Here is an 18,262-nt window from a genome sequence, read left to right on the forward strand (position 1 = left end):
CTTAAAAGTATCTGGCTGGCTGAGTTGGTAGAGCATGCGACTCTTAATCTCAGGGTCATGAGTTCAGGCCCTACCTTGGGCAAAGAATTTGCTTAACAAAATAATAATAAAAAAATTAAAAACTCTGCTGTTTAAAATAAAAATGGCTACCATGAATTAAGTTCATTAAAAAAAATAGGCTACCGTTAATAAAATGCCTCATTATCTGCCAGCATTTTCTATATATTATTCCAATCAATCATCTTTTAAAAAAAAAGATTTATTTATTTTAGAGAGAGAGCAGGGGAGGGGTAGAGGGAGAGGGAGAGAGAGAGAATCTTAAGCTCAGAGCCCAACTAGGAGCTCAATCTCACAACCCTGAGACCATGACCTGAGCAGAAACCAAGAGTTGGAAGCTTAAATGAGCCACCCATGTGCCCCCCATTCGATCATCTTAACTACTAGTAGATTAACTGACTTTCATTGTAAGTAACTGAAACTCAGAAAAGTTAAGTGACCTGCCCAATATCCCATAATCATATAGGATCTGAAGCCATATATTTTGGACTCCAAAGCTCATATTCTTTGTATTAAGTGAATCTTCTCAATAATGGAGTATAACTAAAACAAATACTAACAAAGTAAGCACAAAAACTACAAGTACGGTAATGCTTCAGTTTAACAGTAGCAATGTCAGGAAAAACCTTTTTTTTTTTAAGATTTTATTTATTTATTTGACAGAGAGAGAAAGTACAAGCAAGGGGAGCAGCAGAGAGAGGGAGAAGCAGGCTCCCCGCCGAGCAGAGAGCCTGATGTGGGGCTCATTCCCAGGACCCTGGGATCATGACCTGAGCCAAAGGCTTAACCAACTAAGCCACCTAGCATCCCAGGAAAAACCTTCTTTAAATAAAATTAAATGTAATCAAGATTATCAAACCCACTAACAACTCTCTGGCAGAGTTTTTTTTTTTTTTTAAAGATTTTATTTATTTGACAGAGAGAGACACAGCAAGAGCAGGAACACAAGCAGGGGGAGTGGGAGAGGGAGAAGCAGGCTTTCTGCAGAGCAGGGAGCCCAACGCAGGGCTCCATCCCAGGACCCTGGGATCATGACCTGAGCAGAAGGCAGACGCTTAATGACTGAGCCACTCAGGCGCCCCTCTCTGGCAGAGTTCTTAAAAAGACAGACAAATCATGTTTTCGTTTAGTAATTTCTGGCACCCACATTTACATTATTTCTAATGTACACTTACAACACATGTACAACAAAATTTGTGCCATAATAGGTTTTTTAAAAAGAAGACTGCTCACATACTCATTAGAAAAGTCACAAGGAATGAAGTATCTGGCAATTAAAGCGAAGAAAATCTTAATGTTGAAAGGATAAACTTTATATTTTCTCTATCATAATAAATGGGTAAAGGAGTCCTGGCTTCTACTCATTATCCCAAATAGAAAATAAGCATTCAACACTCCAAAGTAATACTTGATTTTAATAAGTTAAAAAGAGCCTCAAAAACCAATAAACCTCCAATTAGTACCAATAAGGAGAGGAAAGCATAATGACTAAGAGCAAAGACTCTGAGACTACTAGCTCATCTCTCAGTGTGATCTTAGCTAACTTGTTTTACCTCTTTAACCTCATTTACCTCAGCTATAATATAAGGACAGCAGTAACCATATCACAGGGTTATTGATGAGTAAGCTAGATACTATATCTAAAACTGCACAACAGTACTTAACACATGATAATTGCTCAACAAATATTAGTTGTTATTATTCTTATTAATATCACCACCACTACTATCATTAAGGTCAGTTGGCCCTGCCTTCCTATACTCTTACTCCCCACTCCACAAAAATATAGAATCCATTATACTCATTTTAGGCCAACAAGTAACATGAGTATATTAAGCACTACAGATATATTCACTCAACATTTATTAGGCACCTACTATATGCCTAACATTGTATTATATACTGAAAGCACAAAAATAAGTAAGACATGACTCTTGCTAATCAAGATAGACAATAAATACAATAAAGTATTACAGATGTTATAGTAGTTATATACAGACAACATGAGAACACAGAAGAAGGAACAGTCAATTCCAATTCAAGTAGTAATAAAGGACATGAGTTAAAGATAACAACTCTGGAACAAGAAGGTATCCAACAGGATGGGTAAGAAGGGACATCAGTGACAGCAGCAGCAGTGTATAGTCATAGTTACAAACATGAGCTTCAGAGTCCAAGATACCTGAATTAAAATACCAACTCCAGGGCACTCAGTCAGTTAGGCATCCAACTCTTGATTTTGGCACAGGTCATGATCTTGGGGTCATGAGATCTGGCCCCACCCCAGGCTCCACGCTTAGTAGGGAGTCTGCTTGGGATTCTCTCCCTCTCCCTCTGCCCCTCCCCCCATAAACAAATAAATCTTTAAAAAATAAAATAAAGTAAAATCCCAACTCCATCATTACTAGATATATGACTCTGTGTATGTCACACAATGTCTCTAAGCTTCAGTTTCCTCATCTGTAATTTGGGACCAATTGTTTTTGCAATTTAAAAAATTATTTATTTAAGAGAGAGAAAGTGAGAGAAGAGAGAGAGAGCACGAGCTGGGTGAGGGGCAGAGGGAGAGGCAAACTCCCCGGTGAGCACGGAGTTGGATGTGGGGCTCCATCCCAGGACTCCAGAATCATGACCTGAGCCAAAGGCAGACACTTAACTGACTGAGCCACCCAGATGCCCTGTTTTTGCAATTTTGATTTTTGATTAAAATCAAAATCTTAAAAAAAAATAAAATAAAATCAAAATCTTCATATGGTACTGGTAAAGTTTGAGAATATATAGGTAAGTACTTAACCCAGTGGACAATAAGCACTCAACATACAGTAGCTATTATTATGATTCTAGAAGCCAAAGAAGCAGAAGCAAATTAAACCAGGGCCTTTAATAGCCTGATATGTTCAGAGAACTACAACAATTAGGCATGACTGGAAACAAAAAGCGAATAAAGTAGGGTAAAAAAAAGGATAGAGTTTAAAAAATAGAAACCAAATCCTAAATAGCCTTGTATGCCACATCAAGGAATTTGCTTTATCCTTTATCTAAGATATGAGAAGGCTTTTTGTCAAAAGAGTGGTATGACTGGACTGACATTAGAGAATCTACTCTGATAGCAAGGTAGAGTAAGAATTAGAGGGGTATAATCTTGAAGGTAGACAGAGCCAGGGATTACTGAAATAAGTGCCAGTGAAAGATGATGGTTTTATTTATGGCAGAACCATTAAGGAAACAGGGAAAGGGACAAATAAACAAGATGTTAAGAAAGAACCTACAGGACTTAATGCCTGCTTAGATGCGTACGGTGAGAAGAAACAGCAGATATGAGATGTGAGTATGAGACGTGAGGTTTCTGACTACAGCAAGTAACTTTAGGACAATGTAATTTACAAAGGTGGAAGTAAAAAATAATTGGGGTGGAGGGGGAAATGATGAGTTCAGAATTAAAACTGGTGACCCTGAGGTGTTTATACAATAAACATATAGTAGGCAGTTGGAAGGCATCTTGGCAGACCGCTAAAAGTAGGAGATGGAAGCCACATGGATATTTAAGAGACGTATGCTCCTGAGAGAACAAACTGCAAATGCCAAAGGCTCTGAAGCAGGACATGCTTGGAAAGTTTACAGAACATAATGTGGTTTTGCTTAAATATGAACACAAGACAAGCTTATGCTGATGGACTTTGTATCCTTTCATTTTTCATCATTGCCCCTTTAAACTTGCCACTTAAAACCCATCAAACTCCTGAAGACATCCAAACGTCAACCTTTATAGTGATCATCCAACTTACACAGGACAATGATCCATACATTTGTGTTTAGGATCTGGGATTGTCACAAGACCACAAGAATATTAAAAGAGGTAATGCAATTAAAGTACACAATGACTTGAACACACTCAAATAAAATTTGTTAATACGTGAGGAGTTTGGAAGGACAAATATAATTTGAATAAATAATTTATCTTGTTTTAAGAAGTTCCCTGAAATGTTCATGCTTGTGAAAAGACTGATATCTTTAAGGGCAGGGACCACAATTTTTCATCTTTGTCATTCCAAAACCTAGCACAAAGTTTATCAAATAGTAGGCTCTACATAAATTATTGTCAAATAAACAAATCCACTCTACAATACCTATCAGAATCAAACAGACTGCCAAGGACTCTAATTTCTGAAAGACATAACTTTATTTTGTTTGACGTGAATTCATGAAGAAGAGGTACTACCCAAAACTAAACTCTGATTTTCTTTTCTAGAGAATGAATGAATGATTGTAACAGATTAGCAACAAGGAGATAATAATACACAATAGAAAAGTACCTTTGATACTGTATTATCATATTATTCAAAATTTTGTTGGGGGAGGAATAATAGATCAAATCCATGCACCTGATTTAAGTATAGCCTTAATTAATGCTCTCTTCAAACTAAAAGAAAATAAACTTTTGTTTATCAAATCCTAAGTAAAACAGGTACTAAAGTATAGTACAGATTCTCACTGTTCATAGAGTGAAAATAACTAATAATTTAAAATAATTGCAACCATTTGAGCAGTGACATCTAAGATTTGTTTTTGCAATTTAATCACATAGGTGATAACACTAGCTTGAGTGTCAAGCAAATTGTATGTTACTTAAACATTGGATTCACACCTCTTAAGTAGTTGTTAGAAGATACCAAATGCAAAAACTCTAATTACTATGGTTTATATTTTATTCCACTTATTCATCTATTACCCTGAAAAAAAAGAAATTCCATCCACAATCTTCATGCAGACTATAGGCCACATCAGATGCATTCAGCCTACAACTATGGAAACTAACCATCTCCTGCCACCTCAGTTTTATCTCCTCTCAAACATATATCCATAGTTTGTCAAGGAGAGGCTACATGAAAAAAAACCCAAATACTAGTATTGTGACAACTTGCTCTTCTCATAGCGTGATACACACAGGTTTAAATCACATGAGTTATCCCCCTAGTCCAACAAGATAGTTATAATAAGAGGGGCAGAAATTTCAAGAGTTAGAATATTACTAATGGCAGGGGAGGGTCTTTTATGTATGACCACAAATTCTGCAGCATATTAAATACTCCCTATTAAACTCTTCTGAAGACCCGATCAAGAGAAGGAGAACATATCCAATAACCTAGAAAAGCTAAAACAATCTTGAAAAAGAACAAAGTTGAAGGACTTACACTTCCCAATTTCAAAACTTACTGCAAAAAGCTACAGTAATCAAGATGGTATGGAATAAGCATAAGACATTTAGATAAACTGAATTTAACAGAAATAAAACCTCCAGAAATAAACCCTCACATTTACAGTCAATTGACTTTTGACAAGGGTGCCAAGATAGTTCAATGGAGAAAAAAGATAGTCTTTTCAACAAATGATGTTGGGACAATTGGTTATTCACATTCAAAAGAATGAGGGGGGATCTCTACCTCACACCTTATATAAAAATTAACTCAAAATGCATCTAAGACATAAATGTAAGAGTTAAAACTCAAAACTCTTAGAAGAAATCAGGCATAAATCTTCATGACCTCGGATTACACAACAGTTTCTTAGACATGACACCAAAGGCACAAGCAACAAAAGAAAAAAAATAGCTGAATATAAAAATTAAGCTTCCCCCAAATTTTAAAATGTTAAGGACATAATCGAATGAAAAGACAACCAATAGAATGAGAGAAAATATTTGCAAATCATGTACCTGATATGGGACTAGTACCCAGAATATATAAAAAACACAATTCAACAAGAAAACAACCCAATCAAGAAATGGGAAAAAGATTTGAATAGGCATTTCTCCAAAGATATACAAATAAGCACATGAAAAGATGCTCAACTTCATTAGTTATCGAGGAATTGCAAATCAAAACCACAATGAGATACCATTCCATACCCACTAGGATGGCCATATTAAAAAAAAAAAAAGGTTACCAAGGTTGTAGAGAAGTTGGAATCCCCATACATTGCTGATGGGAATGTAAAATGGTGCAGCTGCATAAAAAACAGTTTGGCAGTTCTTCAGAAAGTCAAACATGGAGTTAGTTATCATAGGGCCTAGCAATTACACTCCTTAGGTGGACACCCAAGAGAACTGACAAGAAATGTTCATGCAAAACTTGTACACAAATGTTCACAGCATCTTTATTTATAGTGGCCAAAATGTAGAAATAACCCATGAACAAAATGTGGTAAATCCACAAAATGGAATATTTTTCCAATGGAGTACTGATACAAGATACAACACGTAGAAACATTGGCAACAATACGCTGAGTGAAAGAAGTGAGGTACAAAAGACCTCATGTCATATGATTCCATTTATATGAAATGCCCAAAGTAGGCAAATCCAGAGACAAAGGCATATTAGTGATTATCAGGGAATGCAGGATGGGGGCAGGAGGATGGATAGCAAATCACTGCTAATGGGTACAAGGTTTTGTTTGGAGTTGGGGGGTGATGAAAATGTTTTCAAAAGATAGTGGTGGTAGTTGTAAAACTTTGTAAATATATTAAAAACCATTGTATATAAAGAATGAACCTATGATATGTGGATTATATTTCAATTTTTAAAACTTTGGGAATTTCAGGGATGCCTGGGTAGCTCAGTTGGTTAAGGGACTGCCTTTGGCTCAGGTCATGATCCCAGAACCCTGGGATCAAGTCCCGGATTGGGCTCCCTGCTCAGCGGGGAGCCTGCTTCTCCCTCTGCCTGTTCTGCCTGCCGTTCCCTCTGCTTGGGCTCTCTCTCTCTCTGACAAATAAATAAAATCTTTAAAAAGTAAATAAATAAAAAATAAAACTTTGGGAATTTGAATTTGAAAAATACTTTGGAAATCTGTTCAATTTCCTATTTTGATAAATGCATTGTGGTTATGTAAGAGAATGTTTAGGGAATGTACACTGAAGAATTTAAGGGTAAAGAGGCATGATGTATGCAACCTATTTTCAAATTATTCAGAAAATAAATTATTCATTTATTTGTTTATGGAGAGGGAGAGAGAATAGGACAGTATGAACACAATTGTTGAGTCTGGGTAAAGGATATGGGGAGGAGTTCCTTGTACTATTCTTGCAACTTTCCAGTAAGTTTGAAATTACATCAAAATAAAAAGTAACAAAGATAATGTATCCAATATAATTGGACTATTGCCTCTTTTGGGATTGCTCTTTGATAATGATAGTTTGTTTCACCTATGTTACTGAATTTAGGGACTGTACAATTTTTAAAAGGCAAAGATAAAAATGTAGAGATATAGCAGAATAAGTAAACAGAGAAAAAATCAATTAGAAGCTGGTAAGAGCTGAAACTCCTTCCAAAGTGTACCACTCAAGGTATCAACTGACAGGGACGCCTGGGTGGCTCAGTGGGTTAAGCGTCCGTATCAACTGACAAGGTCAAACCTTTACTTTCTGAGATTTCATAAAATGCTTACATGAAAAATTTTTTAATTCTACATCATTAAAGAAAATACTAAGGCTCATTTATCTAGCTTTAATACCACACTGAGATAACTTTTTTAAAACTGAACTCACCACTAGTGATATAAAGGATAAAACATACTCTTCTTAGCATTTAATCAATATATTAAGCACTGTGATCAATCACAAATTAGTCAATATGAGAATGAATCAGGAAAAAATGAGGATTATATTTCAGAAACATCTCATCTACACTATCCTATGTTAAATGGGTTCAATGCCTTTAGGGAAGATACCACTGAGTGCTCATACAGCCTCTCTTATTATATATGATTTTTATTATTTTGTCAAACTCAAACCTTTTGATTTGTTAATATCTAATGTGATAAAACAATCACATTAAGATTTCTTTAAAGATTTTATTTATTTTGAGAGGGGGTGAGGGACAGAGGCAGAGGGAAAAAGAGAAACCCAAGCAGACTCCACACCAAACAAAGAACCCAAAGCGGGGCTCGATCCCACAACCCTGAGATCATGCCTCAAACTGAAATCAAGAATTGGACACTTAACCAACTGAGTCACCCAGGTGCCCCCAAACAATTACATTAAGATTTGCATTAAAACAGGAGCGCTTGGGTGGCTCAGACGCTTAAACGTCTGCCTCGGCTCAGGTCATGATCCCAGAGTCCTGGGATCAAGCCCCACATTGGGCTCCCTGCTCCACGGGAAGCCTGCCTCTCCCTCTCCCACTCCCCCTGCTTGTGTTCCCTCTCTCGCTGTGTCTCTCTCTGTCAAATAAATAAATAGAATCTTTAAATAAACAAATAAATAAATAAACCCTCCAATATGTGGCCCAGTGATTTTCAACAAGGATGTCAAGACCAATCAATTGGGAGATGATAGTCTTTTCAATAAATCATGCTGGAAAAAATGATATCCATATGCAAAAAAATGAAGTTGGACACTGACCTTACATTGTATACAAAAATTAACTCAAAATGGACCCAAGACCTAAATTAAGAGCTAAAACTATAAAATTCATAAGAAAACATTGGAGAAAAGCTTCATGACACTGGATTTGGCAACAACTTCATGCATATGACACCAAAAGTACAAAAAAAAAGAAAAAATAGGTAAACTGGACTTCATCAAAATTAAAGACTTTGAGGAATGAAAGGACACTATCAACAGAGTAAAAAGGCAACCTATGGAAGGGGAAAAAAATAGGTGTAAATTATATATGTGATAAGGGATTAATACCCAAAGAACATCTACAATTAAACAATGAAAAAGTAACCCAACTAAAAATGGGGATAGGATTTGAATAGACATTTCTCCAAAGAAGATACACAAATTGCCAAAGGCACATAAAAAAGATGCTCAATATCACTAATCGTTAGGGAAATACGAATTAAAACCACAATGAGACACCACTTCACACACATTAGGATGGCTATTATCAAAAACAAAAAGAAAAAACAAGTATTGGCTAAAATGTGTGGCAACTGGAACCCTTGTGCAATTCTGGTGGGAATGTAAAATACTATAGCTGCTATGGAAAACTGTATGGTAATTCCTCAAAAAATTAAAAATAGAGTTACTATATGATCCCACAATCCCACTACCAGGTACACACCCAGAAGAATTGAAAGCAGGGACTTGAACAGGTATTTGTACACCCATGTTCATGGAAACATATACATAATAGCCAAAAGGTAAAAGCAATCCAAGTGTCCATCAACAGATGAATGGATAAACAAAATCTGGTATATACATATTATAGTATTCAGCCTTCAAAAGGAATGAAATTCTTTTTTTTAAAAGATTTTATTTATTTATTTGAGAGAGAGAATGAGAGACAGAGAGCATGAGAGGGAAGAGGGTCAGAGGGAGATGCAGACCCCCCGCTGAGCAGGGAGCCCGATGTGGGACTCGATCCCGGGACTCCAGGATCATGACCTGAGCCAAAGGCAGTCACTTAACCAACTGAGCCACCCAGGCGCCCAAAAGGAATGAAATTCTGACACATGCTATAACATGGATGAACCTTGAAGACATAATGCTAAGCAAAACAAGCCAGTCACAAAAAGAGAAACACCATATGATTCCACTTATTTGATGTACCCAGAGTAGTTAAATTTACAGAAAAAGAAAGTAGAATTGTGATTGTTAGAGGGTGGGGAAGTATGATAGGGATGGATACAGAATTTGGGAAGATGAAAACAGTCTGGAGATGGCTGCTGGTGATGGTTGCACAACAATGTGAATGTACTTAATGCCACTGAACCGTACCCTTTAAAATGGTTAAAATGGTAAATTTTATGTTAGGTATATTCTAAGACAACTAAAAAAATGGTTAAAATGGTCAATTTTGTCTCTGTATACTTTACCACACACACAAAAACAAAAACAAAACGTTCTCAATCTAACTGTCCTCAATTACAAACTGTTAAATCAAACTTACCTGGGCAACTTAATAAACTGCTTTCCTGTACAAGTCTTTGGTTTTTTTTTTTTTTTAAGATTTTATTTGTCAGAGAGAGAGAGCACAAGCAGGGGGAGCAGCAGACAGAGGGAGAAGCACACTTCCCGCTGAGCAAGGAGCCCGAGGTGGGGCTCAATCCCAGGACCCTGGGATCATGACCTGAGCCGAAGGCAGCCGCTTAACCAACTGAGCCACCCAGGCGTCCCCAATTCTTTGCTTCTTAAGGCTAATCCCTAGGGGTATACCTGCCTTTCTCTTTTCAAAATTGCACACTAATGCAGGTAAATCAAAAAGCCAGGATACACTGGGATATCTACTTACAAAAACAAAAACACCCTTTCTACTACTGAAAACATCCATTAAGGGAAAAACTTTATGAGAACAGAAGTGTATGTAAAGGAGGAAGATCAAATGTGCTCTTTGACAAAGAGCTGCTAAATTTCAGTCTAGGAAGTAAAATAGAGCTTTATATACAACTTCACTTTCTTCCTGGTTTAGGTAAAATTGGCCAGGAAAAGGTAAGCCAGTCAATCATCACAAGGCAAATGATCTTCATTCATAGGAACTACACACCATAATTAACTACCAATAGAACAGCACATAGATTTTAATTTCTACAAATTAATTAGAGTGTAACAATATACAAAATCAATGTTTTCCATATTGGCAAAGGTGCAAAGTTGGGTATATGCCTTTCTATATCAGTAGTTTTAATATTTATTTAATTCTTTTAAGATGAATGATGACAAGAACTGAACTTTTCAAATAAGTTCAATTACAAAATTATCTTAGAATAGTGCTCCTCCTGTACTCAATGGTATACTTTTAACTGCCTTCTTAATATACTGATCCACACAGCTGTCACCAATTTCATTAAATAATAGAAAACTTTCCCAACAAGGTCAACTATGGATTATGTGCTAGTTTGAGACAGGCATGTCTTAAGCAACTAATTAAATTCATTGGTACAATGCACCAGAAAAGAAACAGTCAGCAAGACAAGTAAGATAACTTTTAGAATGGAGTCAGATGACCTATTTTCTCCTACAAATTAGCTGTGTTATCCTGGGTCAGTCAATTAGCTCAACTGTTTCCAGACTTGTAAGGCTTTGCCCAGGGTCCTGACATGAAGTTTCCAATTTGATATTTTGTCAAATGTGGTTATTTTTAAAAATTCATTTCATAACAGTAAGAAGAGCATTATCTCAATATAGAGAAAATTATGGAAAAAATAGCTTTATAAGAAGTTCACTATACTGTCCTTACTTTTCTCATTTCACTTTAATGAAAACTTCTACAGGGACTAAGCAAGCATTTATTGGAGAAACAGTATTTTATAACCCAAAACTGCCTATTTCTTAATCTGAAGAAGCAAAATAATAGCATGGGTTTTGGATTCAGTACTAGATTCAAATCCTAGCTTTACCTGGCTGTGTAACATTTTAACCATTTTTTAATTTTTTGTTTTATGGATTCATTTCCCTGAGCCTACATTTATTCATCTATAAAAATGCAGGTATCTACTTTAAAGGGGTGTTGAAACAATTAAATAATGAAAGTATCTAGTATAGAACTGGCATATAATATGCATTCAATAAATGGTAGCAGTTACCTAAAAATGAGATGAGACAGGATTATCACCAAGATTCTATGACTTTATAGACAAGCAACAGAAAAGGAAAACTATAAATAATAAAGTCGAAGAAGATAGATATATTGAAATAGTTAGGGGCACCTGGGTGGCTCAGCTGGATAAGCATCTGCCTTCCGCATAGGTCATGATCTCAGGGTCCTGGGACCAAGCCCCACATCAGGCTCCCCGCGCAGGGGGGAGTCTGCTTGTCTCTCTCCTGCTGCTCCTCCCCCCACTCATGCTCTCTTTCTCAAATAAATAAATAAAAAAATCTTAAAAAAAAAGAGTTAATTTATAATGGGTAAAAAAAGGAATTGATTTTTTTTATAACCTTAAATTTTTTTTTTAAAGATTTTTATTTATTTATTTGACAGAGAGAGACACAGCGAGAGAAGGAACACAAGCAGGGGGAGTCCGAGAGGGAGAAGCAGGCTTCCCGCAGAGCAGGGAGCCCGATGCGGGGCTCGATCCCAGGACCCTGGGATCATGACCTGAGCCGAAGGTAGACGCTTAACGACTGAACCACCCAGACACCCCTGATTTTATTTCTTATACTTTTGGTTATGTAGGAAGGTAAATTTGGCAAAAAACAAACAAAAAAAAAGGTAGACTCTTCATTTCTTTTCTTTTTACTTGCCAATTCAAGACTAATACTTTTTAAAAACTGCTTTGCATTCTCTTTAAAGCAAAATATTTTATTTAGCTAACCTATCACTGAATCAGAAGGCTGGAATTGGTTTTCAGAGGTTATCTAGTACATTATCACATTACTACCAGATAGACTCAGGAAGGAATGTGCTTAAACTCATCTCCAATGCTTCATTCTTAAAAATGTTTTATCATTCTAATTAGAAAAAGTCTAAATCCTTCTCAAATTTACCACTTAGAAATCTCACATATACAGTATGTTATCTTTTGTATAATAATAGGGAAAATAAAAATACATATTTGTATTTCCATAAATTCTGAAAGAAAAAAAGACATTAGAAGTGTAAAGGGCAGGATACTTGGGAAGGGTTAGTTCAAGATTTTTCACTGTATTTGCCCTTATGTCACTGTGACTCAAACTGTATGCATGTAATCACCTATTGAAATGTACTAAGTAATAACCATAAGAAAACCCTACATCCTTCAAGTTTCACAATTAGGTGAAATCTAATCTAATCCAAATCTTATCAACTCTGGTTTGACCCACCATTCATATAACCATACTTATCAACACATCATTTTATATGTAAAGTCTTAAGGCTTTACAGAATGAAACTTATGTAAAGTTGATACTCATGCAATATAACAAATTGTTAGAGTAATAACATGTAGTTTTCCTTCTGTAAACATTTCTAATGTCTCCAAAATTTGCTCACTAGAGTACAAAGTTCTATTTCCTATTTTATCAGTAGTATTGATAATTTATGGAATAAAGCACTTTCTACCTTGCACAAAGTCCCAATAAAAGTTTTTTAGAAATTTATTTTCATGGACAATAAATGAATTTTTCAAAAATAATACAGTATTTTAAGTTAAAGTTACTCAAAATGATAAATTTACCATAGAAAATTTACAGCATTAAACCTTTCAGTACCCTCCTTCAATTTCTCTCTTGTCCAGATTATGAACATAAACCTTGAGATGCTACCAAAAGCAGTGACTCACCTGTTTACCTAAAGTTTGAATACAGAGTATTCATGACAAAATTGCCATCCCTGATGATAAGAATGGACTCTAGACCAGTGGTTCTCAACCAGGGGGTGATTTTGTCCCCAGGAGACATTTAGCAATGTCTGGAGACATTAATGGCTCTCACAACTGGAGGGGTTCTAGTGGCACCTAGTGGGTAAAGGCCAGGGATGTTGCTAATGCACAGGACAGCCTCTAACAACAAGAATTATCTGGACTAAAATGTCAATATGTTGCTGGTGAGAAACCTTGCTCTATATTATAGATTATAAGTAACTGTAAAGCAAATGACACATCTCTTCAATGAGAGAAAATCAAAATGGAAATTCTGTATGGCTGTACTTTTGCCTCTAAAAATAATTTTCACGGAAAAAAAATTCCCTACAAAGCTTTTGCTATAATTTCCTATAAACTGCTGTATACAGTTTGTGTGTTTCTACCATTTATAAATAAGGCACCTGCCTCAAGAAAAAAAAACAACCCAAACCTCAATATGATATAAAGCTATGCTCTCTAACTGGGTATCCGTCTTTAAAGTGTGTGTATATATATAAACAAATACACACACTACATAGGCTCATATAGGCCTAGAAGATTTACTGAATAAAATTATAATATTGGTTATCATTGAAGAATGGGATTTGAAGGGTCAGTGGGGGTGAGAAGGACTTTTACTTTGCACCTTATATCTACTACCTACACTGTTGAGTTTTTCAACATGAGACTATATGACTTTTATAATTTTTTTTAGTATCAACTTTTTTTTTATGTTTTATTTATTTATTCATGAGAGAGAGAGAGAGAGGCAGAGGCAGAGGCAGAGGGAGAAGCAGGCTCCCTGCCTAGCAGGGAGCCCGACGCGGAACTCGATCCCAGGACCCCGGGATCATGACCTGAGCCGAAGGCAGACGCTCAGCCATCTGAGCCACCCAGGCGCCCATGACTTTTATAATTTTAAAAGGAGGGGGCACCTGGGTGGCTCAGTTGGCTGAGCATCTGCCTTCCACTCAGGTCATGATCCTGGGGTCCTGGGATTGAGCTCCATCTTGGGCTCCCTGCTCCTTGGGAGCCTGCTTCTCCCTCTCCCTCTGCCTCCACCCCACCCCCGCTCGAGCTCTCTCTCTCACCCTCTTGCTCTCAAAGAAATAAAATCTTTAAAAAAAAATTAAAAGGAGAATATCACGCATATATATATATACACATATATTCTTATAACAGAAAATTAAGTCATAAGCCTAACAAAAGTCTTTTCTTCAGGTACTATTTTCTTCTTTTTTACTTGCTTAAAAAAGACTACAAATCCAAAATCAACATTTAAAAATTGTTTTTTTAAAGGATTTTCAACCTGATCTCTATTCTAAACAATGGTACATTTCAATAGGATCCAATGCAAGTTGTGATTTCTATTCAAGGCCTTGGACAGCTAAGGAACATTCTTGCTATGCCTGAAGAAATACAAAACAGATATTTACCAATTTTTAAAACAAGAACCAAAGATCCCAAATGGTGGCATTCTCTAAGCTACTATAATTCTAATAAAAAATTTACAAAAAGACCCAAACCCATTCCTTAAACTAAAAAGTCTTTTAACTTAGCCAGCCAAGGGAAAACAGCATGGTTTTTCTTAGCTATTGGCTCTCATAATGAACAAAAGAGAGGTCCTTAGAGTATCTATGCCTCTGTACACCAAATGTATAAGACTTCAACTAATTCCAGAGCAAATAAACTAGGCCTCCACATTTCTTGCTTATTTCTCACCGAGTCCTGCCCCATTTGGGGAACAAGACAAATTTTGCTCTCAATCTATAAAATAACTCGTTATGTTTCTGGATGTCTAGATTCTAAATACTTGGTTCTAAAACATCTAGGGAAGACAAAAATAAAGATTTTAGTATTATTCATCAAATGCCAATTGGGTGAGTGTTTTTTGAACATTACGATCTCTTCATAATGGAAATTCAAAGGCCATGATATGGGAGAAAACGGCTAATCCTTTGAAAGAGAAAAGAAAAAAGAAAGAAATCTGCTTGGGCAAAATAGGTCATTTCACTCACAAACATACAGACTATACTATACCACACATACTGTACAGCAAAGACTAGATACTCCAGGAATTTCTTCTCTACGTGATATGGAAGAAAGAAGACATAAAAACAAAATTTCCTTTTTCTACAGCTTAAGAAAGAATCTATGTGCACCCTGAGCATCATCTTAAGACTATGATAAAGTCTCTGGGTATCCCAGACACATTCATTCCAAAAATGAGGCCCACCCATATACACTTTATATCTAAATCCTGGCACAGAAAACTTAACAGGAAACTAAGGAGTTCTACCATTAGCCTAAATGAGTACAAGAATCATCAATAAATAACTTCCACAATAAACATCAAAAAAACAAAAAGGTGTGGATTCTGCTCACAGCTTTAATCACATGGTATGGGGAATCCAAATGAAATACAGTAAGCTTTAGAAGAGAGAGACTGTGTGTGTGTGCGTGCATGCGTGTGTGTGTGTGGACAAGCCTCACAGAAATGGTTACTTCAAAAGCTCATTTCCCAGATACAACACAGGAGCCAAAAGAGTTAGAAATATATGACTTTGGAGGCTCACTATCACTCTACCTCTGTAAAAATGTAAGAATACTATTTATGTAAAAGTGAATTAGTTATCTTTCACTTTACCTATGAAAATTATGTAAAAATGGTCCAGAATATCAAGGACATTACATTTAGACCAAAGCAAACCTTTTCAGGCTCTCTTACAAGTTAAAAAAAAAAAAGACTCTAATCTTTAAAATCTAAAAGTATTCCCACTTCATTTTGTAGGTAAAAAGTACATGTGTTTTAGGTTCCTCTCTCATCAATTTTCATTGAAAGAAGGAAAGAAAGTCTTCCATAAGCACAAGAGTGGAGGTGCTCCAGAGACTCTCTCTATAACTCAAATAAAATCCTGTCCCACTTTGACTTAGAAGTTACTTCTCTTAAAGTGAAATTCAAAGATACAGACATTCAAGGGACTAGCTTCCTTACATCCCATACACTATTTTTTCCAAAGCAAAACATTGGAGTTAAAATGTACTAACATTTTAAATCTAAATGAACTCCTGTTCAGACATGGTAAGACAATGGTAGAATGGTAAGACAATGCACTAACTGTATTCTGCAACCCATAAATAGTTTCTTATTCCTCTCAAATACAACAGCCAAGATAGTTGTACACAGAGAAATCTCTGTACTTTAACAGCAAGATCAGAGGCTAAAATAATTGGCCATAGGGGAATGAACCAGGCACCTTAGAACCAAAATAGAATACTCTGGGCACTTAGAACAATAGCCATCAAGGAACAGTACTATATCCAAGCCATGATCAAGAGATAAAAATATATACATACAAATATATATATATATATATATATCCCTATTCCCTAGGGCCCAAAAGATGACGATGCCGTCCATCCCAGGTTGCTCAGACCTAGAAAGGCACAGTTAAGAGTTAAAAAGTTACAAGAAATGAAGGATCTGATCATTAATTGCCGCAAAAGCTGTTCAGTGTTTCACCTTCTCCAAGCCTAAAAAATACAGACTTCAGCTATCCAGCTATTTTGAAGTTCAAAGATGCACTGGGATTTCCTTTTCCTGCATAACTTCACAAAAGGTCCCAGGTGCAAGACTCACGTGCTTTCTTAGGGTAAAAGCAGAGAGCTTCTTCATACCTGTCTCAAACTAAAAAAGGAAATTAAGAACACTTCTTTCATACACAGGTAAAGCACAGGGCAAATAAATGACAGACAACTCAACTCCGGGAACATGCATACAGTGGAAATGCTCTTTGAGCTAGCAAGCTCTGTCTCCGTCTCTCTCTCTCTCTCCCTCTCCAAGTCTCGCTCGCTCTCTCAGTACCAAGGGCAGGGACTCTGGCAAGACCCCGCCCCCCCATCTCCAAAGCGGGGTGGGCGGGAGGTAGCCAGAGAGGAGTCCTTGTTCCCGCGCGAAGCTTAGAGACCAGAGGACTCCCCATTGTGGGTCTACGGATGGTGACGGGAACCGGTCCGGCTCGAGCCGCCGGCTGAAGAGTAAGCTGAGGGCGCACTAGGCCCGCACCGCTGCCACTGCCGCCATGGAGCCGATCACTGTCAGAGAACGGCTCCGCCCGGGGAGCCAGAGCGTGGCCCGGGCCCTGTGCCGGCCCAAAGAGAATTCATGCCTCACACTGTATGGGACGCGGGGGTCCTGGAAGCGTACCTCGGACACCTCGTCCTCGTCGCTGCCAGAGGCACCACCTCCACCCCCGGTCCTCAGCACGGCAGCCGCCAACTTGAAATCCAGCGCCGCGTCCCCTCCGGCCGCACCGCTGCCGCCGCCACCGGCTCCCGGCGCGGGCCCGGCCTCCCCAAAGAGTCTCACGGTGCGAATCCCCAGCCCGACCCCTCCCGGCGGAGGCGGCTCCGAGGCCCCGGCTGGGGCGGATCGCGGAGCCACCGAGTCCAGATCCTCCTCAAAGGAGGTGCCGCCGCCTCCGCCATCGGTCAGCATGGTTCGCACGCGGAGCCGGAGACGCTGCCGAGTCACTCGCAGCCACCGCCGCCGCCGATCCCGGGAACGAGAGGAACAGCAGGAGGAAGAAGCTTCTCCTTCCCCCCGTCCCAGCAGCGCCACTAACTTCTCACTGCCTAACCTGCTGCCTCCCGCCCCCCACACTCGCCACTGGCTGCAGCTCCCCAGCGGCTGCAGATCATTGGCCAAGGTAACCCGTCGCTCAGGCTCTTCGTCACGCGCGGCTTGCTGGCTCGCGGCCCCCAAGCTGCGTTGACCCGCGTAGGCCTAGGCGGTTGCGAACACCCGCCTCCTAGTCCCCACGCGCCGACTTCCGGTCTTTTTCTACGTCTATTGGTCAACCTCTCTAACTATTGCGTCACGACCTTAAAGTGGATTAGTTCGCCTTGTGGTCAGTCATAGTGACCCCTGACAATGGGAGGCTTC

At 38.1% G+C, this 18,262-nt stretch overlaps 1 protein-coding gene across 4 annotated transcripts in view; it reads right to left on the minus strand.

Moving 5' to 3' along the window:
- The window catches only part of ANKHD1 (ankyrin repeat and KH domain containing 1), a 123,595-nt gene extending 105,630 nt beyond the window's left edge, over nt 1-17,965 (minus strand). For all 4 annotated transcript variants that reach the window (XM_025852118.2, XM_025852120.2, XM_025852117.2 and 1 more), the window contains exon 1: nt 17,525-17,965. In XM_025852118.2, the coding sequence (XP_025707903.1) occupies nt 17,525-17,815 (291 nt within the window). In that variant the 5' untranslated portion in view covers nt 17,816-17,965. The remainder of the gene's footprint in view (nt 1-17,524) is intronic.
- Between the last annotated feature and the right edge of the window lie 297 nt (nt 17,966-18,262).

This window comes from Callorhinus ursinus, unplaced genomic scaffold, assembly GCF_003265705.2.
Source record: "Callorhinus ursinus isolate GAN/ISIS: 27379988/994484 unplaced genomic scaffold, GSC_fseal_2.0 scaffold83, whole genome shotgun sequence".
NCBI lineage: Eukaryota > Metazoa > Chordata > Mammalia > Carnivora > Otariidae > Callorhinus > Callorhinus ursinus.